The sequence below is a fragment of the Dipodomys spectabilis genome, unplaced genomic scaffold, assembly GCF_019054845.1.
Source record: "Dipodomys spectabilis isolate Male_0828 unplaced genomic scaffold, ASM1905484v1 ptg000241l, whole genome shotgun sequence".
Taxonomy (NCBI): domain Eukaryota; kingdom Metazoa; phylum Chordata; class Mammalia; order Rodentia; family Heteromyidae; genus Dipodomys; species Dipodomys spectabilis.
In genome coordinates this window covers 724,549-751,862 of record NW_024870918.1, presented here as the reverse complement: position 1 = coordinate 751,862, position 27,314 = coordinate 724,549, and the positions used below count along the sequence as shown (strand labels likewise).

General features: G+C 37.8%; 1 protein-coding gene across 2 annotated transcripts; it reads left to right on the top strand.

Moving 5' to 3' along the window:
• Positions 1-2,725: 2,725 nt before the first annotated feature.
• On the top strand, positions 2,726-27,314 carry Cdc37l1 (cell division cycle 37 like 1). Of its 2 annotated transcripts, none has more exons than XM_042699320.1 (7): positions 2,726-3,038; positions 6,868-7,152; positions 13,238-13,331; positions 20,226-20,341; positions 21,313-21,435; positions 24,010-24,162; positions 25,685-27,314. In XM_042699320.1, exons 1-7 carry the CDS (start codon positions 2,904-2,906, stop codon positions 25,784-25,786), a joined length of 1,008 nt encoding a protein of 335 aa, XP_042555254.1. In that variant the 5' UTR covers positions 2,726-2,903; the 3' UTR covers positions 25,787-27,314. The 2 variants fall into 2 exon arrangements, with proteins under 2 accessions (XP_042555254.1, XP_042555253.1); XM_042699319.1 differs by having other exon boundaries at positions 2,726-3,041; positions 6,871-7,152.

The following is a 27,314-nucleotide window of genomic DNA, read 5'->3' as shown; positions in this document are numbered from 1 at the left end:
ACAGGAAGAAGAAGTTTAGGGAAGGCAGTGGGATCAGAATTCTTTTTTTGGATGTGTTATATTTAAAATGCCCATAAGCTATTCAAACAGGGATGGCAGATCAGCAAGCAGATCTAAGTCTGAGACACAGGATTCAATTTCAGTCTTAGAATTATCAATCCATAGATGTTAAAGACACTGGAAAAAAACAGGATCTTTCTTATAGGCCAAAATCTGAGGAAATTTTAAATTAGAGGCTAGCAAGAAGGGAAGGAGACTGTGAAGTATTGAGAGGTAGGAGGAAAACTGTCACACCACAAAAAGCAACAACAACTTAGTATCTATATTGAACTCAGTCTGTTTACACAGCTTACTTTAGGCCAGGCTCTGCTCAAAGTACTCTGTGTCTTCAAAGAAACAAAGACAAACAAAAATTTCCTTTTCTGTCTTCATTCCTGCTTTCTCCTTTCACTTTTATCCCTCAAGTTGAATTGAAATGCAGTGCTTCTTTTTTCCCTTCTAGTTACATATTCATTTAAAAATATTCGGTTGGTACAATACAGAAAAGCTAAATGTTGAAAATAAAGATTGTCAAACACTTCTTCCTCAACTTTACCTACCAGAGGTAATTATTAAGTTTCTTTATACCGTCCAGGAATTTTATACACAAACACACAGACATACACAACCACACATACACAATGTGTTTTTACACAAATACAATATCTTTCTGTGCATACACATACATATCTAATTCATAAACTTCATTTAACTACATTTTGAAGATATTTCTATATCAGCACACTTAGATTTATTTTACTCTTTTTTAAAGAGTAAATAAGTAACTTATGCTGTAACATTTCTGTATTTCTACTGATGGGCTATTCTGGATTTTTTTTTGTTTGTGTGTTACTTTTTTGATTACTTGCTACTGAACAACATCATTATAGATAAATCTTTACATATCAATGTAATAACAACTGCTGGAAAAATTCTGGTAGTAAAATGGCTGAATGGAGTCACATAATCCTCTCATACTGTCAAGTTAACTCTTCTCATGGGGTTACACAAATGGCAATCTAAGAGTATGTCCTCATATCTTGGTCAACATTTGAAATTAACCAGCTTCAGTAATCTGATTGTCTAATGGACCAAAGAAGTGGTAGATTGTTGCTCTTATTTGAGTCTCTAATTAAGTGTAGGCAATAAGCCCTGATGATTAAACATGCAAGTCACCTTTATTGGATGGCCACAATAGTTGCAGTTAGAAGGGATAGATAAGAAAGATTAGTTTGACTGCCTTTGGATAGAAGCATGAGACTAAGATTTGTTTGTGTTTTTTTTCTTTTTTTATTAATGTGTCTCATTTATGCTTTATGAAACAAACAACACATGCAAGTCAGACTCCCTGGCTTGGATCCTAACTCTTTCTATTAAAATGTTTATCTCTGGATGAGTGCTTGTAATCCTAGCTACTTGGAGGCTGAGATCTGAGGATCAGATTCAAAGCCAGCCTGGGCAGGAAAGTCCATGAGGCTCGTCTCCAATAAACTACCAAAAAGCCAGAAGTGGAGTTGCAGCTCAAATGGCTGAGTGCTAACCTTGAGCAGGAAAAGCTCAGAAAAAAAAAGGTGGGGGTGGGGGAGTGGGGGGGGGGTGGAGGGAGTCAGAAGCAGGCAAGGAGAGTGTTAGGGTGTTGGGGGGGAGGGTGATATTGATTGGAATACATTGTAAACAGGTGTGGAAGCAATGAAATCTTCCTGTGTGTAACTGTTAGCATTTTTTTTTTCAGAGAAAGAAATCCTTGTATTGTTAGATTGTGTGCAACTATGAAAATAGAACAAAGAAGCCTATTGTAATGGTTTGGGGATGGAGGGAAAGGGTGCAGGGAGAGCCATAGAGTGAGATTGGTTGGAACACTTTGTAAACATGTTTGGAAATCTAACCCTGAAATCCCCCCTCCCAACTAACGTCAGCTAGTAAAAAAGGAGAGAGGAGGAGAGGGGTTAGGAAATGGGGGACGGTGAGATTAAATCTGTGGGATTAAGCAGAGGTGGAAAGCTTTCTGATGTGGCTGGTACTTAATTCGTTCCAGCTGTATTTGCTCCAAAGTCCTCTTCCATCCAAATTTTGCACAACTCACTTAATGCCAGTAATTCCAAGCAAGAGGAAAAAAATAGCTTTTCTTAATATATATTATTATATATAATATCATATATATTAAGAAAAGCCATTAATATAATATTAATTATATTATTATATTATACTAACGATATTATTTATATAATTAGATATAAATATACAAATAATATATTTCTATAAATATATTATATTATGTGCAATATATAATATATAATATGTATTATAGTATATATGATATATTATATATAATATTACATATATTATATATTATTATACATATTATTGTATGTATTATATATATTTCTGCCCTTCCAACCTTCAACAGACATGCTTTTATACATCAATTTGCATGTGAATGAGTTTCAGTTGTTTAAAATCCTGCAGAGGACTCGGCCCGAGCACCCCGTTAACAGAGAACACTAGATGATAAGTCCCGATTGCCACCTACCCAGCGTGTCCACATCCACACCACCAGTGCATCGCACAGCTTTAAGAAACCGCTCTAGCTCCGCCCCCTACAGCACGCCTTGGGCCCGCCCCCGAACGCCACGCCCCCTCCGGAAATGACGTACCCCTCTCGGTAGTTCTTCTTCCGCCGCCCGCCGGGGGCGCGGCCTAGGCCTGCGCGGGGTTGTGCGTCGCCCTCGCCGTCAGTGTTGCTGCCAGTAGAAGGATTCTGGGTAACGGCCCCGGCTGCTGGGGCGGCTTGGCTCCGCGCCGCGGGTTCCACTCCACGCCAAGTCCGTTGGCGGTGGCGGTTGTAAGGCCGGGGCCGGACAGACATGGAGCAGCCGTGGCCGCCGCCTGGACCCTGGAGCTGCTTCCCTCAGGCCGCCGGCGCGGCGGAGGACGAGAGCGACTTGGACGTGTCGCCGGGCTCCCCCGGCCGCTGCCCGCCGCTGCCGGGCGGAGGCGCCGCGGTGAGAGCGGGCCCGCGTGCGGCGGGGGCGAGGGGGCGAGGCTGCGCCCGGGCCGGGGCTGAGCGCGGCGCGGCGGGGCCCGGGGCGGACGCCGGACGCCGGACCCCGGGCGCCCTCCGCCGCCGCCAGCGCGCGTCGGCTGCCCGGCGCGGCGTGCCCGCGGCGCCCGGCTGCGCCCGGGCTGCCTTCCTCCCTCGCCGCGCCCCGATCGATGTAGGGCAGCTCCCACGGTGCAGCCGTGACCCTTTGTCCTCTCGCTAGGTGGTTTTTAGGCTCCGACCGAGGAAGGAATCGTGAGTGATCGCACTTGAAGAGTCACAAAAGATCACATCGGGATCGGGGCTCCCCCCCCCCCCCCCCGTGACAGCTGAGTAAATTCTGGGAATCTCGGTGCTAAGCTGTTTGATTCTGGCTTTTGACTGTCTTTCCCTTGGTGCTTTGTGTTTAGTTTTGCCTTACTTGAGATGTTTTTTTTTTTTTTCTTTTTTTTCAACTCAGCTTTTCCTACCTCTGAAACTTACATGCGATGACAGTTAGGATTTCTTCCTGGTCTCAGGTAGTGCTTGAAAGGCTCACATCACCTTGTTGGGGTATTTTCTTATCCTACATGTGTTTTGGTCTGTATTTGGGGAACCACAGAGTACACAGTATGTCCAGGGACATGGCTTGTACATGTCTGCCTGCTCAGTTTTAGGGTTTTTTTTTTGTTGTTGTTGTTGTTGTTTTGTTGTTTTTCTTGAAACCCCTCATTTTGCCAGATGCTAATGAAGATGAGTGATTTAAATGGTTTGCCAGCAAACAGAGCATAATAGCCTTAGGACTAGCTAAAGGAGTTTCAATGGGCTTCATACACGAAAAATGCTGTTTCATAACTGCAGACGGCCCTGCTCCAGCTAGTCAGTAGGAAAGCAAGGCAAAATGAGAGCTGATGGGGGAGTAGTCACCCACTAATTATGGATCACTAGTGTCATCTGTATGTATCATGTATTATGAGCACATAATTCATTACAGGGAGAATGAACAACAGTTTCAGGTGCTAATTGTGGAGAGAAAGTATAGTCTTAAAATTTTAATTGCAATTATGGTTGAAACACATAAAAGTAACCCAGGAGAAAGTGAATATTAAAGAGTATTAAATTTTCACTCCTGCACTTTTAGGTGCTTTTTTAGGTGAAAAGGTTTTAGAAGTGAATAGGCTGCTTCTCTTTTTCATTGAAAGTGATTTCCCCAGGAGAAAGATTGAGTTCAGAGGCAAAGGGAAGAGCAATGAAAGGGGGTGATATCCATCAAGATGCATTGTATTTGTTGAATCGTAACTCCTTTGAACAACTGCTCAAAGATTTTTTTCAACTGTAATTTTTTAAAAAGTGAGTTTCCCAAGTCCATCTCAGTAAGTAATAATAGTAGAATAAAAACTGCAATTTATTATTTTAATCCAGCATTTTTTTCCCTTTCCCTGCACTGCTTATCCTGTGAAGTACTGTAAAACTTTATTTGGCTAAAACTACCTTTAAATGGTGCTGAAATTTGCAAAGTCATTATTCACTCTTTTTAGTTTATTACAAACCTTTTTGTCTTGCTGGCTTTAGGACTTAAATATCTGGATTGGGACATCTGGAAATGTTTGATCCACTTGGTAGGCATTTAAAGTCCAGTTTAAAATAAGGTTTGGATTGACTTTTACTGGCTAAGAAATATCTGGACATCTTAAAATGATAAATGATATGTAGGTCTGAGATGCAATTAATGAAAAGATAGATGTAAATTTAGAGGTCCTGTTACCGAATTTTTTATGTAAGTTACATTAGAATATTTTAATGCTAACCCTTCTTTTTGAAATTTTTTGTGTATTAAAATGTAATTTTGTCCCTCTACAGATTTAATATGTTCACAGATTGAAATAAGTCTTCTGAATACATATTAAATTTATGGTTAAATGGTGTCTTACTAGTCTAAGGAGAATAGTTCATAGATATAAATCATTCTTAGAATGATTTGATTTCAAACATAAATACTTGCTCCTGTGTAATTTGAAAACGTAAGACAGTCCACTTATCTCTGTTGCCTTTTTTTTATAAAAAGTACATATACTGCATTTTTATCTTATTTACCACCCTACTCATTACTCTTCCTTGGGGCCTTTTATTTTCTTACAAATTCTTTTTTTTGTTTGTCGGTTGTAGGACTTGAACTCTGGGCTTGGGCACTGTCCCTGTGCTCTTCAGCTTAAGGCGAGTGCTCTGCTTGAGCCACAGCGCCACTTCTGGTTTTCTAGTGTGGTTTATTGGAGATAAGAATTTCACAGATTTTCCTGCCCGGGCTGGCTTTGAACCCCAGTCCTCAGATCTCAGCCTCCTGAGTAGCTAGGATTACAGGCGTGAGCCACCGGTGCCAGGCCTTCTTACAAATTCTTTTAGCTTCATTTTTCTCTTTTTCTTGGACAATTTTATGCCTAGTTAATCTACAGTTTTTCTTGAGACTATTCAAAGATAGTGGCAAATAAAAACACATGTTTTACTTGATTATTTAGGGACACTGTGTGTGATACCTGGGCTCCAAGCCTACTGAGTGAATAAATAAAACAAGGATAGCAACAGTGTCAATCCACATTTAACCCAGTAAAAATCTTGACCTTGTTTGAAAACTCAGCTAGGAAGAAGGGGCCTTGCTTTCTACTTGCCTCAGAATTCCTCATCATACCATTCTGTTCAATTGTTTTATCATCTGACATTTATTTAATTTTACCTTTTTGAGATGCTGATAGTTAAGGAAACAAGCACAATACTATGTGAAAAACATTGTTCTAGAAATATTCATATATTGAGTAGAAAGAAAATAAATAAGAAAGACTTAGGGATGCCATAATCTGCAATAGGAATTAACCTAGGGGGAGGAAGATTGCCAAGTAAAGAGATGGGTAAGTGTTGGAATAAGTAAGAGTAATTAGAACTGAGTCTGTAAAGATAATAGGAAGTAGAAATCTAAGGGACCAGGCTATTATACAGAGTTGCACATTATCCCAGAGTCTAAAGAATGAATAAAATGATCAGATTTGGGTTATAATTTGGAAATATCACTTGGGCTAGTAAGGTAGAGAGTGGTTGAGATAAGACAGACTCTATTTGTGTAATTCAAGTGTAAAATTATAAAGTCTTGAATAGTGATGCAGATAGGGGAACTGATTGGAGAGAAATTATTCTTAATGAATACACCTACATTTGGCCAAGTACTTTACATACAGTAAATAAATAAAAATTAGTGCAGGTCAATAGGCTAGGTTAGTTGACCCTTCTTAAATAACTTTGCCAATTTTGACTAGGTAAAAGGATATGTGTCTTACCAATTATAAGTAGGAATTTCTCTTAAGAATTTCTGACCTGGGACATGGCTCAAATGGTAGAGTACTTGCATATCCCTGAGTTCAAACCCCAGTATTGCAAAGCAAAGCAAAACCCCCTCAGATCTCTAAAGGTTTTCTTTTCTGCATGTGGAATCTTGAAGTGATGAATTAGACTTCAGCTTTGTTCTCATTCTGCTGGCACAGTATTATGAAGACAATAAATCATGTTTGTTGAGCACCAGGTATATGGCAGCCACTGTAATAGTTGACAGGCTTTGTGTTATTTTCAGAAGGGCATAAGTCAACAGGATTGCAGTCTAATTGGTGAAACAAGACCTATAATATAAAGTGTAGCTATAGCTGCAGAGTACAAGTCATACATTGCACCAAACATGGTATAGAGATCCTTTGACTTAGAAAAAAAAATTGAACTGTGCTGCACAAACATTTATTGCCTTCTTCATTTCTTACAAGTGTTTTCTCATTCAGATATATAGCCAAGAGATTGAGCTGGCTTGCCAAAAACAGAAGGAGTTTGTGAAGAACTCTGTGGCGTGCAAATGGAATCTTGCTGAAGCTCAGCAGAAACTTGGTAGCTTAGCACTACATAACTCTGAGTCCTTGGATCAAGAACATGCCAAAGCACAAACAGCAGTATCAGAACTGAGGCAACGGGAAGAAGAATGGCGACAGAAAGAAGAGGCTCTAGTACAAAGGGAGAGGATGTGTCTGTGGAACATGGATGGCATTAGCAAGGATGTTTTTAATAAGGTATGGTATTTTATTGGGCCATAAAAGGGGGAAGATGGAGACCAGGGCTGGAGCTTGAATTCCATCCCTAGACCTAAAAAGAATAAAAAAGAAGGGAGAGGTCAACCACTTGCCCTGAGGGAAGGATGAGGAAAAGAAAGAAGGTAGAAAACCCTGAAGTATTTGTATATATTTGTTAGCAAAGCAATCAAATATGACAGCTAGTGTTGTTTTGGCAGTTTGTGAAAAGTGCTCCTTACAGAAACCAACACCCTGGCAATTTCTAATTTAGGTAGTCTTCATACAAATACGCATCATGGCCCATGGCAGTGTGGATCTAGACTGCTTCGTATCTCAGCTTTGTCTCATGTTGCGTTTGTGACCTAGGGCAAGTCACTAAATATCTCTAAATCTTGATTTCTTCAACTATGTAGGGTCAGTGTAAGATTAAATAATGTCTTAAAAGTGTGGTAGTATGGGGCCTATTGTTAAGCTCAGATGTGTGAGTGCATTCTGATGTTGCTGTGGCCTATCAGCCTGCCATCCAGGTTTTATGCACGCTCAGTTACTGATTCATTAGACAAATCTTTCAGTGGTTATTTACCAATATGTATACACTCAAGTGGTAATCTAGTACTGAGAGGATCCCCAGAAATGATGCAGGATATATGTTACTTTTACCAAGCAAGTAGTTCTTTTAAATTATACTGAAATCAAAAAGTTCCTGTTTCAGGGGCTGGGAAGATGGCTCAGTGGTAGAGTGCTTGCCTTGCATGCCTAAGGCCCTGGGTTCGATTCCTTAGCACCACATAAGTAAAAAGAAAAAAGCCGGAAGTGGTGCTGTGGCTCAAGTGGTAGAGTGCTAGCCTTGAGCTGAAGAGCTGAGGGACAGCGCCCAGGCCCAGAGTTCAGGCCCCATGACCGGACCCCTCCCACCTCCCCCCCTCCCCCAAAAAAGTTCCTGTTTCAGGAAAAGTACAGAATGACCCTTTTCTTCAGGTTGTAGACTCATAACCAACTTAAGTAGGTTCTGAAAACAGTTTGGCACATTTCAAGCAGCATTTTTCTTTACTACATATCATACAGTAGAAAAAGTACATCCCACTTACAGTCAGTATTGTATTCTAAAACTCAAATGTTGCATGTTTTTGTATGTTAGAATGCATGTATAATTGACTTCTTAAATTGTAATTTAAAAGTATGAAAGTTCATATTCCAGAACTTGAGACTACAGACAACTTTTTATTTTTGTGTTTCTGGATTTTTTTCATTTTTTTTTGTTTTGTTTTGTTTTATGGCAACTGGAATCAAATCCAGGTCCTTTTGCATGTTAGGCAAGCACTCTAACATTGAGCTGCATTTCCAGCCCCTGTAGGCAGTTTTAATTTACCATTTTCAAATATTTGTTTATGTGTATGCATGTGCTATTGAATAGTCATTATATATAAAATAGCACTCAGTGTTCTAAAGGATTGAGAAATGTGTTAAGGATGAAAACACACCTAAATTAGATTATTAAATGTTTTTTCCCACTTTTCTTTTTTTATATCTCCTAATTTTCTGGTTATTATTTTAGAGTTCCTTTAATTCACATATTTTGTAAGTGAAGAAACTGCAAAGTAAGTCATGACATAATGATACATTAAGTCTGAGAGAAAAATTCCATATTGTGAGATAAAGACCACTTAAAAATAAAGGTCTTTAGCTACTCAGGAAGCTGAGATCTGAGGATCAAGGTTCAAAGCCAGTCTGGGAAGGAAAGTCGGAGACTCTTACCTCCAATGAGCCACTAGAAAACTGGAAGTGGTGCTGTGGCTCAAGTGGTAGAGCACTGGCCTTGAGCTGAAGAGCTCAGAGACTGCCCAGGCCAGAGTTCAAGACCCACGATTGACCAAAAAAAAAAAATTCAAATTTATTGAAAAGTATACAGCAGAGGGGCCCATCAGCTGCACTGGACACTGATGAAAATGAACTAAGCAACTCAAGGGTAGTGATGGGAGGGAGGGAATGACAGGAAAAGAGGAAACAGCTTACACTAAGCAAATGTATTTATCACCTGATTTAAAAAAATAGTTGGAAGTGGCGCTGTGGCTCAAGCAGTAGAGCTCTCGCCTTGAGCTGAAGAGTGCAGGGACAGTGCCCAAGCCCAGAGTTCAAGCCCCAGAACTAACAAAATAAATAAATAGTTTTATTGTTAAAGGTCATAGAGTTCATAAGCAGTGTAGATTAAGACAATGATAACTATCATTGTGAAATTTAGGTATTTGTGCCAGGCGAGGTGGTTCATGCCTGTCATCCTAGCTACTCAGGAGGCTGAAATTTATGTAGTCACATATTTTCAATAAAGAAATATTTTGGGAAAAATGAAAAAAAAAATAAAGGTCTTGAATATCCTTTAAAATGCCTTTAAGAATGAAAGTGATTGAGCCAGGCATTGGTGACTCATGCCTATAATCCTAGCTGCTCAGGAGGCTGAGATCTGAGGATCACAGTTCAAAGCCAGCTGAGACAGGAAAGTAGTCTGTGAGACTCTTACCTCCAATTAACCACCAGAAAACCAGAAGTGGCACTATGGCTCAAGTGGTAGAGTGTTCGCCTTGAGCTGATGAGCTCAGGGACAGCGCCCAGGCCCAGAGTTCAAACCCCACGACCACCACCACCACCACCAACAACAACAACAACAAAGAATGAAAGTGATTGGGAGAGAGCAAGGGAAGGGGGTGACATCCAAAAGTATAAATACTCATTACATGACTTATGTAACTATAGCTCCTTTGTACATCACCTTTATAATGACAATAAAAAATATTTTTAAAAAACAATGAAAGTTATATCTACGATTTGTGGAGATGATAGACATTAATAAAGGACATCAAGTTGGGCACCAGTGGCTCATGCCTGTAATCCTAGCTGCGCAGGAGGCTGAGATCTGAGGATTGTGGTTTGAAGCCAGCCTGGGTAGAATAGTTAGTTTATCTCCAATAAACTACTCAGAAAAAGCGGTAAGTGGTTTAAGCTATTGTGGTTTAAGTGGTATAGTGCTAACCTAGAGCCACAAAGACACACAGGGACAGCGCCCAGGACCTGAGGGGCTGGCAAAAAAATCATTAAGTCTGGTTGGACTTTTAAAATCCCATGTCTCAAGCTACCCAGAGTTTATCCATTTGTTTTCTATTTGTTGTTGTTGTTTGGTTTATTGCATGTTTGTTGTTTTTATTGTAATGTACAAAGGGGTTACAGTTACATGTCAGATAATGACAAAAGGTACAGAAATCAAAAACAGTGACAAAAGGGGGGAAAAACAAGAAAAAAGAAAACTATAGACAGTACAGTAAAAAAAGTCTCTTGTTTCCATTTCTTGGAGTTCATTTCCATAAGCATCTTTTTTTCTGTTTGGAAACTAGTTCCTAAAGATTTGATTTTGGGATACATGAAATGGAGAGAAAGGCAAAGCACATTGTTTATGAGCTGATGTTTCTAATAGGGGATAAAGTTACATAATTCTGTATTGAAGACTACTAATCTACATTAAGCTGTCTTTGGGGGAAACATTTACAATTAACATTCTGATAGATGTACAAATAATGTCTAGGAATAATTTTCCTAGTACATTTATGTAGAGAATAGAAAGAATAGGCTTTAAAATGTGTCGCTATCCCTCTATCAGCCCCTAGACATACCATACCGAAGTGAATGTGGGCCTTTTTAACCCTCCTTAATATGAAATTTTCAATATACATAAAGTAAATAAGGAGGCCCATGTTTCAGGTCAGCTGCTATCATCATTCTACCCGTCTCATCTGTACCTTCTGCTCCTATCCTTACTTGATTATTAGCATTTTGTTTGGGTTTTGTATACCATTTCACTTTGAGATACACCTTATGTGCAAACGTTTTAACAAATATACTTGTGTAACTCACACTATAAAGATTATATATAGTGTGAGAGTTTTTAAAAACCAAGTATTGAAATCTTCATTCTGTAACCTGTTGGGTCTGAAATTCACTCATTTGCCATTAAATTACAAAGAATACTTCTTTGTAATTATACTGAAGTTAAACCTTAGATCTGAGGGATTTACTATTCATTCTTTTTTGGGGGTTTTTTTTTTGGTCAGTTGTGGGGCTTGAACTCGGGGCCTTTGGCACTGTCCCTCAGCCTCTCTGTGTTCAAGGCTAACTCTCTACCACTTGAGCTACAGCGCCACTTCCAGTTTTCTGGTGGTTTTTATTGGAGATAAGAGTTTCACAGACTTTTCCTGCCCGGGCTGGCTTTGAACCATGATCTTCAGATCTCAGCCTCCTGAGTAGCTAGGGTTACAGACGTGAGCCACCAGCGCCCAGCTTGCTTTTGTTTCTTTACACTTGGATTCTAACATACCCTACATTTATACCACAAGTTAATTAGGAATATTTTTATGTGCCAGTCTTTTGCTCAAAATCGTACATTGTTTTTGTCTGGGAGCTTGAGATTTGAGAGGACTGGTCTAGATCTGTGCTGATAGCCACTAGCCACATGGGTTATTGAGCACTTAAAGTCTGAGTTAAGATGTGCTTTAAGTGTAAAACACAAGCTTCTTTTGACTTGGTACCAAAAAAAGTAAAGCATTTCATTAAGAATCTTTTGTGTTGCTTGCATTTAAAATAACATAATGGCTATATAAAGTAATATATAGGTTATTGTTCCTCGTTTTTAATATGGCTAATGAAAACTTTAAATCATTTGTTGTACTCGCTTTGGCAGCACATACAATAAATCATATTTGTTACTTACGTTATATTGTATTGTACAGTGCTGATCTAGATGGCAAAATAGATAAAGGGAAAAGTGCTTTTATTTTGAAATATATAAACTTGTGTGCATCCTGATTGTAAATTGACAGAGAGCTAGTTTGTACCTCTTTTTTTTTGGCAGGGATGATTTCAGGGTATAAATGTGATCACAGAATGTTCTCAGAAACCGTTCTGCTGGTTTTTCTGGCTAGATTTAAAAAATTCATGTTTGATCTGTTTTATGACTTATTCAACAGAAAGTAAACACTTCTTTTATAGTAACTTGTACTTGATTTTAAAAAACTAAACTATTTGGACTCAAAAAATAAAAATGTAATCAAGATATTAATGGTTTATTCTCAAAAAATTGAGAATATATGGTTTGAATTTCTGAGTTTACTTGCAGTAAGGAATCTGAAGATTAGACTACAGTTGCAAATATATATAGAAAATGAGTAACAATGATGTAAATTGTGCATGTAAAGGATTTTTCTGTACTTGGTGTAGCTGTTCAGTTTGTTAGAAAGATTAATTCACTTGTATCATTCTTTATGATTTCCAACGTAAACCTTATTATTTTATTGTTATGATAGAGGTGATATACAGAGGGGTTATATTTGCATGCATCAGGTGATGAGTACATTTCCTTTTATATAGTATCATCTGTTCCCCCAGTCTCTCCCATTCTCTTCTTTCCATCTCTACCTATGAGTTGTATGATTCACTTTAATCAATGTTCAGAGCACTTCACTGCTGCACTTTTTCCCCTTTTTTCCCCTGCGTTAACTAAAAAGAAAACGATTTCTTGTATCCATATCTTGGAATTCATTTCAATATATATATGAGGAAGCGCTAGGGTATTGTATTGCATCTTTGTGCAGTACCCTGACACTATCCTCTTTTGGTCTCCCTGTATGTGAGTACAAAATAAATTTTATTTTATTTTATTTTATTTTTTATTTTTTTGGGTCCGGTCGTGGGGCCTGAACTCTAGGCCTGGGTGCTGTCCCTCAGCTCTTCAGCTCAAGGCTAGCGCTCTACCACTTGAGCCACAGCGCCACTTCCGGCTTTTTTCTTTTTGCTTATGTGGTGCCGAGGAATCAAACCCAGGGCCTCATGCATGCAAGGCAAGCACTCTACCACTGAGCCAACTTCCCAGCCCCATAAATCTTTTTTTAATGAAGAGTTAAACAAGTTAGTTTAATGATAGCATAATAATACATCACATTTTTTATTGTCTATAAAATAGGACTGCTAGACATCCAGTATCTGAGAAAGAAGATTCAATTAGAATATTTGAAAGTCTGGTTTTAAATGTGTCAATTTTTTTCAGAGTTTTATTAATCAAGATAAAAGAAAAGAAACAGAAGATGAAGATAAATCAAAATCATTTATGCAGAAACATGAGCAAAAAATCAGACATTTTGGTAAGTCTGCTAATTTGAATTTCCTTCTTTGTAATATTTGGTATTAAAATGCATTTGTGTAAATACTGGATTTATAAAATGGGAGCCAGATAAGATAGGGGAGAAACTTCAGTTTGTAGTTACTTCTGGCAGAGTTGTACAGATCTTGTTTGAGACCTTTTCTTGTATTCATAAATAAAATGGGTTGACAGAGCAAGCTAAATTATGAAGAGAAGCAAAATTCAGTCTGTTAATACTTTAAAGACAATCTTGTTTAGTCCATAACTTTTTTCCACTTACAAGTATACTCTTTTTTTCTTTTTCCCCCTTGATACCTTTTTATTGTATGGTTAAAAGATTCTCACTTGTTTTTTCCAGAAAATTTTGCATGATGCTGTGTAATTCATGCATGTCCTAAAATATTACTCAGATGAATATAGTAATAGACATGTGTTTATAAAGAACTAAGAAATCGTTTTTTTCTCTTGGGAAAATAAGAGTTGTATGAGATAGAAATAAGTAAAGGGTTCCTAGAAGAGGTAAGTAACATTGTAATTTGCTTATGAGGAACCAGACAGCTTTTCCAAGGAAATGAAGCAGCAGCAGAAGCAGATAGAAATGCAGTCAGAAAATACTATGATGTGTTCTGAGACCTATGAGCCATAAGCTATTGCTATAGTAGAAATGCTACTGGGAAGCATTATGGGTTTAGGCTCAAACCATGTTTTTTATTTTTATCCTAGGTAATAATTTAATAAACATGACTTTATCTGTACTTTGTTCATAAATGTTTTAAATGGCATATTGAAATTTTTTCCTAGTGGTATTGCTTCCTTCCCCAAAGTACTTAGAATTTTATTTATGTTTCAGTTATGTCAAGACAATGTGTCGTTTGTTTCCATTTTTCCCCCTTCTTCTTAGGCTTTTTGTTACTTTTAGTTACTTTTTGTCTGTTTGTTTTTTGATGCCAGCCTTGGCTGTGCTTAGCTTTTTTGCTCAAGGCTGGTGCTCTACCAACCAGAACTCAACTTCCAGCTTTTTGCTAGTTAATTGGAGATATGGGTGTCACACACTTTCCCCAAGTTGGCTTTTAACCATGATCCTCAGATCTCATCCTCCTGATTAGCTAGGATTATAGGTGTGTGCCACCAGCATCCAGTTAAGGCAAGTTTTTTCCCTGTAAAAATAATTTTTATACTTTTTAAAATAATAAACTATAGGTTAAGAATAGTATCTGAAGAAAGAAAATTTATGCTTCCAGATAGTGTCATTGGACATACTGTATAGTAGGAAAAAATGAATAGTTTTTTTCATAGGCACGTACTAAAATGCCCTACACATAGCCTTTATTTAGTTTAAGAATAAAATTTGGTAATTTGCAAATGAGTAGCTGTGTGATGTGAGTTGCCACTCCAGCCTATAGTTCTTGCTTCTTAGGCCCATGTGTTCTGCTATAGGAAAAAATAGGTACTGTCCGAGCATGCACTCCCCTTATATAGAACAGAATCTCTCAAAATGTCTTTATCTAACTGGGATTCAATAAGCTAGTTATTTTCCACACATGGTGAGAATGTTTCTTTACTTTTATGTAAACTGAGTACTTCAATTAATAAAAGCATTTTGTGTGGGAAAATCTCCCAACTTCACAAAGTGACATAGCATCTTACACTAATGACTGGGAATTTGATAGACCATTTCCCCATTGTATGAAACCTGTTGCTTCTGATCATGTTTGCAATAACACCAGTGAATTTCATGAGCTCAGCTTCATAATTTCTTTTGTTATAAAATAAGTCAAAAAGTAATGTGGAGCCCAGCACAGGTGGCTTACACCTGTAATTCTAGCCACTCAGGAGGCTGAGATCTGAGGATTTTGATTTAAAGCTGGCCCAGGCAGGGAAGTCCGTGAGACTCTTATCTCTAATAAACTACTCAGAAAAAGTGGGGAGTGGTGCTGTTGCTCAAGTGGTAGAGCACAAAGAAGCCCAGGGACAGTGCCCAGGCCCAGAGTTCATGCCCTCGGACTGGGGATAGGAGGTGGGATGTGGACACGACACCCCTGATAGGGCTAGTAAGACAGAGATGGTTCCCTGTAGAAGCATGGTAAGAAGAAAAGGCTTGTTCAAGTGAGGAATTAGCAATCTTTTCAAGATGAAATGGACCAACATACTTTGGTACCTAATGGCTTGATAATTCCATAAGTATATGGTACCATATTGAGGTTTTGGCGTTCGTTTCTGCTACAGGCAGATTAGGTATTTATTGATTTTGCTGGATTGGGATGCTGGAACATCCTTGATGAGGAGAGTCCATGCTGTGGAATCTGTATAATCTCAAGCCTGAACCACTGTGATCCTTTAGTTTTTGAAACTATTGTGCGTGTAATAAGATGGCTGAGAGAAAAGGCTGACTTGGCACCCAAAGGTGGTTAATAAGCAGTTATTTGCCATTGGATGTTGTGAGCTTCCAGTATCTCATCTGTATTACTAACCAGAGCCTTGCTGTCTTCAAACCCAACCAGACTTGATAGCCACTCCCAGATTCACATTGTGCCTGTTTCTTAGTGGAAATGCACATTGACTTTTCACTTTGGAGGAGATATCCTACTTGCTGCAGCACATTGGATCCACAGAAATGTTACTAAGGTAGTAGGCTACCAAAATTTTCGTATGTTTTATTTTCCACTTTCTGGCATGCATGTATCTTACCAAGGCATCTGGGGCACCTGCTACTTCCTGCTCACCAAGTTCCATCACCATAGAGTAGAACAACTTGTTGTAGACATGTGGGAAATGAGATCATCAGAATCCCCTTTGATGGGCTGGAGGCATGGCACAATGGTAAAGTGTTTGACTAGCGAGCTCCAGACCCCAAGTTCACACTCCAGTACTGCCAAAAAGTTGCTTTGGCTAAATTATGGCACAAAGTAAGTAGATAGATGCTTGAATCAAGACAGGGAAAGTTTATACTATCTCTGTTGGGAGAGAGCAAATGCTTCTGGTGCTGTATACTTATTGTAGTGAGGAAAAAAGCATTTGTCAGAATGACGACTATATTTATGTATTTCTTTAAACACATCTTGATAGGAGGAGCTGTAATTAAAGCTTTCAGACAGGCCTGGTACATGGGTTTGGGGGTGAGGGTAGTATGAGTAGGGCTGTAGGAACTTCATACCAGTACTTCTCTGTGCTGGTACATGTAGTTACATTCTTAGTGCTTCCTAGCTTTCCCTTACGCTCTTTGTGGATTGTTTTCCTTATGTTGCTTTTACTCTTATAATCATAAAAAACTACGTTCTAAGATGGTACAATTTGTACTGTGGAGTATTATGAAGTATTGAAATCTGACTGTATTTCCTACATTTGCATTTAATTTGTTAATTTAGTTGATTCACACTTCATAAGTATAAAATGCTACTTTAGACATAAATCCTACTTACTTTTAAAATTTACAAAACAGTTTAATTCAAAATTATGTTTATACCATCACTGGCTTTGTGATTGCCAGAGCTGTTTTTTGAATCATCCTAAGCAGTTTTTTCAGAGCATGTTATTTTGCCCTTCTAGCTAGAGTTAGATGTGATTCAGCAGTTTTTGAATCTGTAGAATGATGTCACTGGAAATGTCATCAAGGCTATATATATGTGCACAAAAATGTAATAGGATTTTTTTCCCTGTTGGTGCTGAAGGTGAATATTTAGAACCTCTTTTATTGTAATCACTTAGTTTTGCTTCTAAAAACATGTATTTTTGAAAAATATTTACTATATAATGTACAGTATGAAGTGAAATGAACAGAAAATTACGTAATATGATTTTAGTTTCATTTCTTTATTTTCTATTATTAAGTTTTTTTATTGTGAAAATACTGTACAGAGGGGTTACAATTACATGAGCAAGGTAATGAGTATATTTCTTACCAAGCATTGTTGCCTCCTCCTCTGTTTCCCCTTACCATCCCTGCCCTCCCATCTCCCCCCGCCCCCACACCCCCCCCCCCCCCCAGTTTCATTTCTTTCAAAGTGACTTAGAGATAATTGTATGCATGTGTGGAAATATCACAGTAAAAGCCATCTTGTACAATCACTGTATACTAATCTTTATTTATAAAGTTATTTAAAAATAAGCTTGGGAGGAAATATATCTAATGTTAACAGTAATTTTTTGTAATAAATTATAGGCAATTTTGTTTATTTTTGAACTTTTCAATTCTTCACAGTAAATATACTTGATTTTTAATCATCTAAATTTTTTATGGATTTATCTTACAAATTATAGGATGACTTAACATTGAATATTTATTATTGCCAGATTCTGATAGCTCATGCCTATAATCCTAGTTATTCAAGAGACTGAGATCTGAGGATTGTGGTTCAAAGCCAGCTCAGGAAAATCTGTGAGACTCTTTAACTCTAGTTAGCCACTAAAAAGCCAGAAGTAGAACTGTGGCTCAAGTAGTAGAGAACTAGCCTACTAGCAAAAGAATCTCAGGGACAGCACCCAAGCCCCAGGACTCGGGAGACAGGGGGGCCTGGGGTAGAGGGAAGGGGATGGAGGTTGATTGAACTAGGGGAGAGAAGGGAGGAGCGGGAGGGAGGGAGATTGAGCCAGAATAGGAATACTGCAACGTGTTAAACTATCACTCTGTGTAAGTGTGATCTAGAAAGGGAGGGAACTCAGTAATCATGTGTATTTGGGAGCACTTTTAGGAATCAAATGGAATGTGAATAGTTGATGGATGGATTGAAATTTAGATGTTCACTACGGATAGACATATATAATTTAAAACATATAATCAGAATATTTTGTCAGTGAATTCTTACAAGCATTGATATTACTTAATCTCACAAAACTCCTGTGAGTTAGATACTGTTTTTAACTCTATTCTATACCTGAGGAAAGGGAGGCATAAGAAGGGATTTTGTCCCAGGTACAGCTAATGTTCAAACCTAGGCAGCTTAGCTCTTTAGTCTGCTTTCCCAGCCATCAGGATAGATTGTATAACTGTTTACAAACGTCAAAATAACATCAGATCTATTTTTTAAATCAAGTGATGACAAATATTATTAAGCTACAGAAAATCTGTATTCAATCTCAAGTGCTAATTATATCTCAGGTTTTAAATAGTTGAAATTTGAACATGTAATAACACCCTAGTGGCACTTCACTTAGAAAACAAAATACTACATGATTTTGGTAATTCAGTAAGTCAGGATGCTGCCATATTGAAGTGGCCACTTTGTTGTAGATGGTAGATGAAAATATTACCCCATCAGCAATGTTAGAATGCTAAGGCAAAACTGCTTCATAGTATTTATTTTATGGCTTAAGGTATAAGAAATATAGATATGCTTTCATTCGCTGTGATTTCCAGGATTTATTAACTATTTTCTGAGAAGTAGTTTGAAGTAACCTTTTATAATCATTTTTATAAGAATTTCTATAGTCATTTCTTTTTTGGGGGGCGGGGGTCCGGTCGTGGGGCCTGGGCACTGTCCCTCAGCTCTTCAACTCAAAGCTAGCCCTCTACCACTTGAGCCACAGCACCACTTCAGGCTTTTTTTCTTTTTGCTTATGTGGTGCTGAGGAATCGAACCCAGGGCCTCATGCATGCAAGGCAAGTGCTCTACCACTGAGCCACCTTCCCAACCCCTCTATAGTCATTTCTATAAGCAGTATCTGAAATGATCTAATCATTGTCACCAAGGTGTTGGAGAAGTAATTATAAAATTTATAAAATATTTAGACCAGCCAAGAGACAGAGGCAGGAGGATTTGATGATCATGGCTGGATTATATAGTAAGCCCAACCCCCTCTCCCCACCCCAAAGAAGCAACAACAAAAGAAAAAACTCTTAGAATGATGAAGTCTTTTTTACTCCTTTCCTACCCCACCACTCACCCATGTTTTTCTTTTTTTTTACGTCTGAGATATCGAGCCCCGGGATTTTTTTTAAGTAAGGAAAAGTTAATAGTGTATTGTGTACTAATTTCCATATACTACTAACAATATTTCAGTAAAATATTTATCTTTGGTTTTGTTCTTGTGTTCTCAAGTACATTTTAATATATAAACAATTATTATGGATCAGTAGGAAAGGTTTACTGTCAAACTATCAAGATAGCTCTATGAACTTTCCATGTTGATTTAGTAACATCCCAACTTCCATGGTGAATCTAAATCTATAGCTGTTAACATTGTTATATTGAATTTAAGTATAAAACTTAATAGACAAACTTAGAAGTACAACACTTAAGTTCCATGATTATTTGATCATATTGACTTTGACCAAGTATATTAATAATCAACATACTATTCAAATTTATTTATTATCTTGAGACATAATGGTAGCAATTCAAGTATGTTAAACTAATTTTTAAAGTAATATACAACATGATTGAAATGGTTAAAGTACATTTACTATGTTAATCCTGTCTTAATTTGTTTCCCAAATATTAATTTACCTGAATTGGTAAATGTTAACATTTACTGTATCTTAGACACTTTTAATAACTTAGATATAACTGAATTTCCTGGGTATTGTAGTTTGTCTTGTTTGCCAAGTGCAATTTATTGAGTTTTGCTTTCTTTTCTACCTTTCTAAAGGAAAAACTTTTGTTCTCTGAGTAAATAGTATTTATAGTCTTTTGAAATCATCTGTACTCACTTGTAGCCTAAGGACAAGTCTCTAGGCATTCCCTGGTATAAGACTTTTTTTTTGGCTTAAACTGGCCATTCAATTTTATCCTAATTATCTGAAATGAAATGAAATGGAAGTTTCTGTAAACTTTAGAAGTTATTTCCATTCTAGTACTATGAATTGACTTTAAAGAGAATCATTTAAAAATACCATTTTCCTCCCTTATAGGAAGGCGGAAAGCATTTGACATTCATGATGTAACTCATTATTTTATAGGTATGTTGAGTCGATGGGATGATAGTCAGAGATTTTTGTCTGATAATCCATACCTTGTATGTGAAGAAACTGCTAAATATCTTATTTTATGGTGTTTTCATCTAGAAGCTGAGCAGGTATTGTATAAACTTTTAAGTTTCTGGGAAAACTTAGCATTTTGCATTTTGTTTTTGTTTTGCATTATTTACTTTGAAAGCAAGAAGATATATGTCTATATATGTATATGTAGATATAGATATATACGTAGATATAGATATATATGTATGTATTTATGTGTAGTTTTCAGACTTGTTTAAGGTGGTGACATTTTTAGTTTTTCAGGTAGCATATTGAGAATTTTCTAATGTACGTTTTTTCTGTTTCCCGAATTCTCATATACTATAATCCTTTTTTCTTTTTTATACTAGACAGTCATGTTTTAAAAAATACAAAAAGTGATCTGGGCCCCAGTGGCTCACTCCTGTAATCCTAACTACTCAGGAGGCTGAGATCCGAAGATTGTGGTTCAAAGTCAGCCCAGGCTGCAAAGTCTGTGAAACTCTTATCTCTGATTAATCACCAAAAATGTTGAAGTAGAGCTATAGCTCAAGTGGTAGAGTGCTAGCCATGAGCAAAAAAGTTCAGGGATAGCTCCCAGATCCTGAATTCAAGCCCCAAAGTATATTCTCTCTCTCTCTCTCTCTCTCTCTCTCTCTCTCTTCCCCCTCTCTCTCTCTCTCCCTTTCCCTCTCCCTCTCTCTCTCTCTCTCTCTCACACACACACACACACACACAAACACAAACATACATATGTCCTCAAAATGTGGGCTGCAAGTGTGGCTCAAGTGGTAGAGCACTTGCCTAGCAAGCGCATGGCCCCAAGTTCAAACACCAGAACCATAATTAATAAAATCCCAAGTAGTAACAGTCACAGTATTAAATCACTCTAATAGCATGATTTCCCCATTACCTTTTCTGATTCACATAAAAATAAGAAACAAAAATTTTTTATGAGTCCATATAGTTGACTTAATAAGTAAAGAGGGTAAAATCAAAATTTGCATATATCTAGAAGTATTTCTTGTAACTTTAATGTATTTACTTTCAGAAAGGGGCTCTAATGGAACAAATAGCCCATCAAGCTGTTGTAATGCAGTTTATTATGGAAATGGCCAAAAACTGTAATGTGGATCCAAGAGGGTGTTTTCGTTTGTTTTTCCAGAAAGCCAAAGTAAGTAGTCACTTGATCCTATTACACGGGAAGGTTAGGCCATAGCTCAGCTTTGATATTCTGTACAAGGAAGGCTAAAAGGCTCACTTCTATAACTTTGCTATTTAGAAGACTGAGATCAGAGAATCTTGGTTAGAAGCCAGCTTGAGCCAAAAAGTTCAAGAGACTGTATCTAAAAAATAACCAACAGAAAGCAAACTAGAGGCATGGCTCAAGTGGGAGAGTGCCAACTGAGCAAGAATTGGTTTGCAAGCTATCAAACATAAGGCCCTGAATTTAAACTTTGGTACCAGCAAATAAATGCTGAGACCCTATAGGTCATGCCTGTAATCTTAGTTACTCAGGAGGCTGAGATCTGAGAACTGTGGTTTGAAGCAAGCCTAGGCAGCAAAGTCCATGAGAGTCTTCTGTTTAACTACCAAATTTCCATTTAACCATCAAAAAGTTGAAAGTAGGGCTGTGGCTCAAGTGTTAGAGCTCTAGCCTCAGGCCCTGAACTCAAGTGCCAGGACTGACTGGCACAAAAAAGAATATAAAAGAAGGAAGAAAGAAATGAGAGAGAAAGAAGGAGGGGAGGAAAGGAAAGGAGAGAGGGAGAGACAGACAGATGATACAGTTTGAAGCCAGCCTTGGCAGTAAAGTCCATGAAACGCTTCAACCAGAAGAAAGGCAGAAGTAGAATATAGCTTAGGTGATAGAGTGTCCAGGGACAGAGTCCAGGCCCTGAGCTCAAGCCCCAGTACCTACACACACAACAAAGAAGAAAAAGAGAGACTAGAGGGTGAGGTGGGAGGGGAGAGCAAGAGAGGAGAAATGAGGGAGAGAGTTTACCCTGAGGGCAAACTCAGTACATTTTTGGAGGTTAGGGCTATATATACACATATACATACATATACATGTATATATATATGTATGCATACATATGTGTGTACGTATATAATTTATAGCTGCATGCCTATGGCTTATGCCTATAATCTTAGATTTGAGGATTTTTTTTTTGGTGAGCCACCAGTGCCTAGCATCATAATTCTGTTTTTAAATGTAAAAAAATGATCAAGGTGGTAGCAATATTACCACATAGTCCTGAACTCTTCTGAAGTAGGAAATAGGAAAATTTCCTAAAATAATGGAGGTTTTTTCTTTTTTCACATAATAGTTTAAATGAGGAAATAATTAAGCTGGCATCCTAACTAAGAGTATATTAACTGGTCTAAATTTTTACTTGACACAGAGAAACAGTAAACTATACTTTCTTTTTCATCGTATATTAATGGTTGTGTTTAGACTGTTATTTCATAAGATGATGGACCATGGCTAACCTATACTTTCAGATTTACTTTGACAAAATAGAACTAAGAGGCACAAAACCCTTTAGTCAACAGTGTTCTTAATACCTAAAAAAAGCTAAGCAATAATATTCACAAGGTGCTCTGTGTTAGGCATTGTTTGTGTCAGCACATTATATAGATTAACTTATTGAGTCCTTTTGATGTTTCATGAGGATTTGTGTCAGTTATTTTGTAGGTGAGGAAATTGGCTTACAGAAATTAAGCAAGTAGCACTACATTACTAATAAAATCCAGTTATTTAAACCTCTTGGCCTAAGTTTGCAGTTAAGTCACAGTTGTGTTGCTTGATTTTCAGAAAGTTTATGTTTAGATGTGAGGGCCAGCTTCTCTTGTGTTCAGACTCGTACTATAAATTAATAAAGATACTAAAATATAATCAAGGAAATGCTTCCTAAATTCCTAACCATAGGGTGGCAACACAGACTACTGCTTAGATTACATAATAGGCAATGATACATATAGATTTTGAGGCTAATCAATGGGTTTAACCAAGTTCTAAACTCCCATATGACTATCTACCACTTAAATTTAAAACATTGTCATTTCTTTATTTGCAAAAGAAATATAAATGGAGGCTATTGCCAATAGGGTGTCCTGTTTATTAAGAGTTCTACTTATAAATCATTGGATGCCTACAAATTCCCTTCCACCAAATTTAAATCATACTTTTTTCTTTCCATCATATTGAAAAGTAGATACTTGCTTAAGTGAAATACTTAGATGTTCCTAGAGTGAAGCTGAATGTTAATTTTCTTTGATTTTCAAACTAGTAGAAACTATTAGGTAATATTGTCTCATTAATTAAAAGAGCTATTATAAGAATATCCCTTGTTTAGCAGTGGAGAGTGAAAGGCTTTTTTTTTTTTTAATTCCATGAAGGATCCAGATAAAACAAGGACACACTGATAAAACCTATATTTGTTTTGTCATACTGTGTGCATGCATAGGGAAGCGTTGTTTGTTTCACTGAAGCAGAAAAAAATGGAACAAACCAGTCATACATAGAACAAGTTGTTTTCAGATTCAAGTGTGTAGCTCAGTAGTAGAGCACAACCACAGCAACAAAAGCCAAGTGATACACATCTGATAGAAATCATGGCAGTGTCTATATCATGTCTCTCTTAACTGTTTACCTTGTCTTTACTTCGTCCAGTTCCAGTGTGTGTTCTTTAGAATTAACCGTGTAGTCTGAAAGTTGTGACAGTTGTTGTTCTGTATATTGTAGGCAGAGGAAGAAGGATACTTTGAAGCATTCAAAAATGAGCTTGAAGCTTTCAAGTCAAGAGTAAGACATCCTCAATCAGAAAGTTTTCAACCTATGACAGTTCAGAATCATGTTCTCCAGTCTTGTGTTGGATCTATAGAATCCTTACCACAGGTAAGTTGGAAAAATAAATATTTTATAAATAATAGTTCACATTTTGTTCTTTTTCTTTTTTTTTGTCGATTGTGGGGCCTGAACTTCAAGGCTAGTGTTCTAGCACTTGAGCCACAGTGCTGCTTCCGGCTTTTTCTGTTTCTGTGTTGCTGAGGAATTGAACCCAGGGCTTCATGCATGCAAGGCAAGCACTCTACCACTGAGCCACCTTCTCAGCCCATGTTTTTGTTCTTTTGATCTCTCCTCTCTCTCTCTTCTCCTGTCCTCCCCCCTCCCTCCCTCTCCCTCTTTCCCCTTCTTTCCCTCTCTCTGTTTCTCTCTCTCCCTCTCCCTTTCCCTCTCTCTCTTTCTTCGTCTCTCTCTCTTTTTGTCAGTTGTGGGACTTGAACTACCTGGGCCCTGTCCCTGAACCTCTTTGTGCTCAAGGCTAGCACTCTACCACTTGAGCCACAGTTCCACTTTTGGTGTTTGAGTGCTTAATTGAAGTTAAGAGTTTCCTGGGGATTTCTCTGCCTGGGCTGGCTTCAAACCACAACTCAGATCTCAGCCTCCTGAGTAGATAGGATTATAGGTGTGAGCCACCAGTGCCCTGTTGGGACTATTCTTCTTAAATGTAAAACATGTCATCATCTTCAATATTCTTACATAAAAAAATAAAGCATTTAGAGCCCGGAGCCAGAGGCTGGGGGCTCATTCGTATAATCCTAGCTACTCAAGCTGAGATCTGAAGGTCGTGGTTTGAAGACCGCTGGGGAGGACCATGCCTGAGACTGTTATCTCTAGTTAAGTACCAGAACTGGAAGTGGTGCAGTAGCTGAAAGTGGTAGAGCACTAGCCTTGAGCCAAATGGCTCAGGACAGGGCCCCTGGCTCTTTAGTTCAAGCACCAGGACCAACAACAACAAAAGTAGAGCCTTTAGTTCTATGTCATCCTGTGGGACACTTAGGCTTAGGTAGGAGGATCAAGGTCTAAGGCCAGCTCTGTGTAAATTATGAGACTTTACTTGGGAAAAAAAAAAAGCGGAGAGGGAGAGGGAAAGGGAGGGAGGGAAAATGGGAAGAGGGTAAAGGAATGGACTGGATGAGGATGGAACAGTCAATAATCACTTAGGGATATTGATTGCCTTTTGCTATTCAAATGTTTCCATGACACTGGTGGGTGAGTGAGTTGTAGAGAATCGCCTCAACCAGCTCTTAGAACTTGTAAGTTTGCCACAGAAAAATGGAGCCCAGTCATAACAGAATAATTGTGAGTTCTGTTCAGAATTTGGCCTGAAGTGTCAGAAAAGTTCTTAATACTGCTTTTTGGAACAGGATAATATAACAGAATATTTAGGGTTTTTTGCTAAATATTCATTTCAGTATTTTGGGTTTCAACCAAAGTCTTACTTCAAAGTTCATCTTCTTTTCTAATCTGCTGTGCCATAGAGAAACAGAGAATGGAGCCAAATGCGTCTTACATGTGCTGGCATAAAACTGGCTATCACGTGTTCCTTATCTACTACCTTTTCCTTTCTCCCCAGAATCCAGATTCTCTTCAGTATTCTATCAATACAGCTCTTTGCAGTTTAAACTCAGTGGTACATAAAGAAGATGAGGAACCTAAAATGATGGACACTGTATAATTTCCTTAAGACTGCTGAGGCCAAGTGCTATTTTGTTACAAGAAAGGAAGAACTTGGCTATTTTCTTGACACTTTTATGGGTGCTGCACTTTATTTTTGTTCGGTTTTTGATGCGAGGGAAAAAAGTACTGAAATGTTTTGTAACTTTTTTTTATGTGCTGCTAGGTTTTTTGTTTTGTTTTGTTTCTGAAGGGAGGAGTGGTACTATATGTTGCAGGAAGTCAAACTGGACTGTTCTCCCCCGCTACTAAGTTGCCTTTAATTATTAGCAATTTTGGAATCAAAGTATGAAAAATCTGCACAAGCGCAATGTTTACAAGAACTGGTTGATTTGAGGAGGCATCTGCTTCATAGTCCTTTTTATATGGATATGCATATGCCCTGCTCTACAAAAACAGAAAAAACACATTTGTATCCCACTGCTAAGTTTAGCTGTCAAATCTGGTGTTTCAGCATATTAAAAGCAATAAATCAGTAGTTGGTAATCTACTTTACTCAATAATCTGGGTAGCATAAACTTTAAGTCTTTCTTCTTAAATTGCATTTATATTTTCGGCACCATCAGTTAAATCCTTGACTTTTAAAGAAACTTGGAGAATACAACAATTTGATTTAAAAAAATACATTTACCCCCCTCCCCCAAATATTCTTAAAACTATTCTTTAGAAGTTTATCTTTCCATATTGACTTTTTAAAGTTAGTGATTAAAAAAACACTGATGAGCCCATAGTTTTGTTGTTGGGTTTTTTTGTTTGTTTTTAACAAGATAAACTTCAAGCTCACTTTTAATTACTTGACATAGTCTGGGATCTCTCAGGGAGTAAGTTTGAAGAGTCCTAACGGCCTGTAAGAACAAACAGGAAAAATAATGTGATTTTTAAAATTATGGTTATTGTACGTTTCACTCTACTATAGCCTTGAGATGTCTGGTAGAACCAACTGCCATGAGCAACGACTCATTTCTAAGAATTGGATGGTGACCCTTCCTAGTAATGACGGTTGATGGTTTTTACTATCTGTTATTTTTTTCCGTAGCTCAGTTACCATAGAATGTCCCTGAGCTTTATTGCTTCCTATATAATTTACTACAGACATACCCAGATCTTTGATGATTCATCCTACTTAGAATTAGATGACAGTGCTAATTATGCAGTCCTTATTATTTGAGGATTAATCTGATTCACAAGAATATGAGCTTTGATTGTTTTGGGGTGTAGTCTTTGCCTCAGTACCCATTGAGAATAGTAGCAAACATTTGGAAGATGGCTTACTGTAACTGGGAATACATGCTCAATTTGAGAACCCAGGTAAAGCCGAGCAACCCACAGGGGCTCACACCTGTGACCTTGGCCTCATCCTTGTTTTCACGGAGGTGATTAGGCACTTAATAGCTATCTGTAGAAATGGACTGGAATTATGGAATCATGCTTCTGTAATGTTGCAATCTTCTTGGTTTTCAGAATAAAAGTCTTTGTTGTGCTTTTGATATAAATATATATACTCTATAATAAAATGTTTGACTAATTTA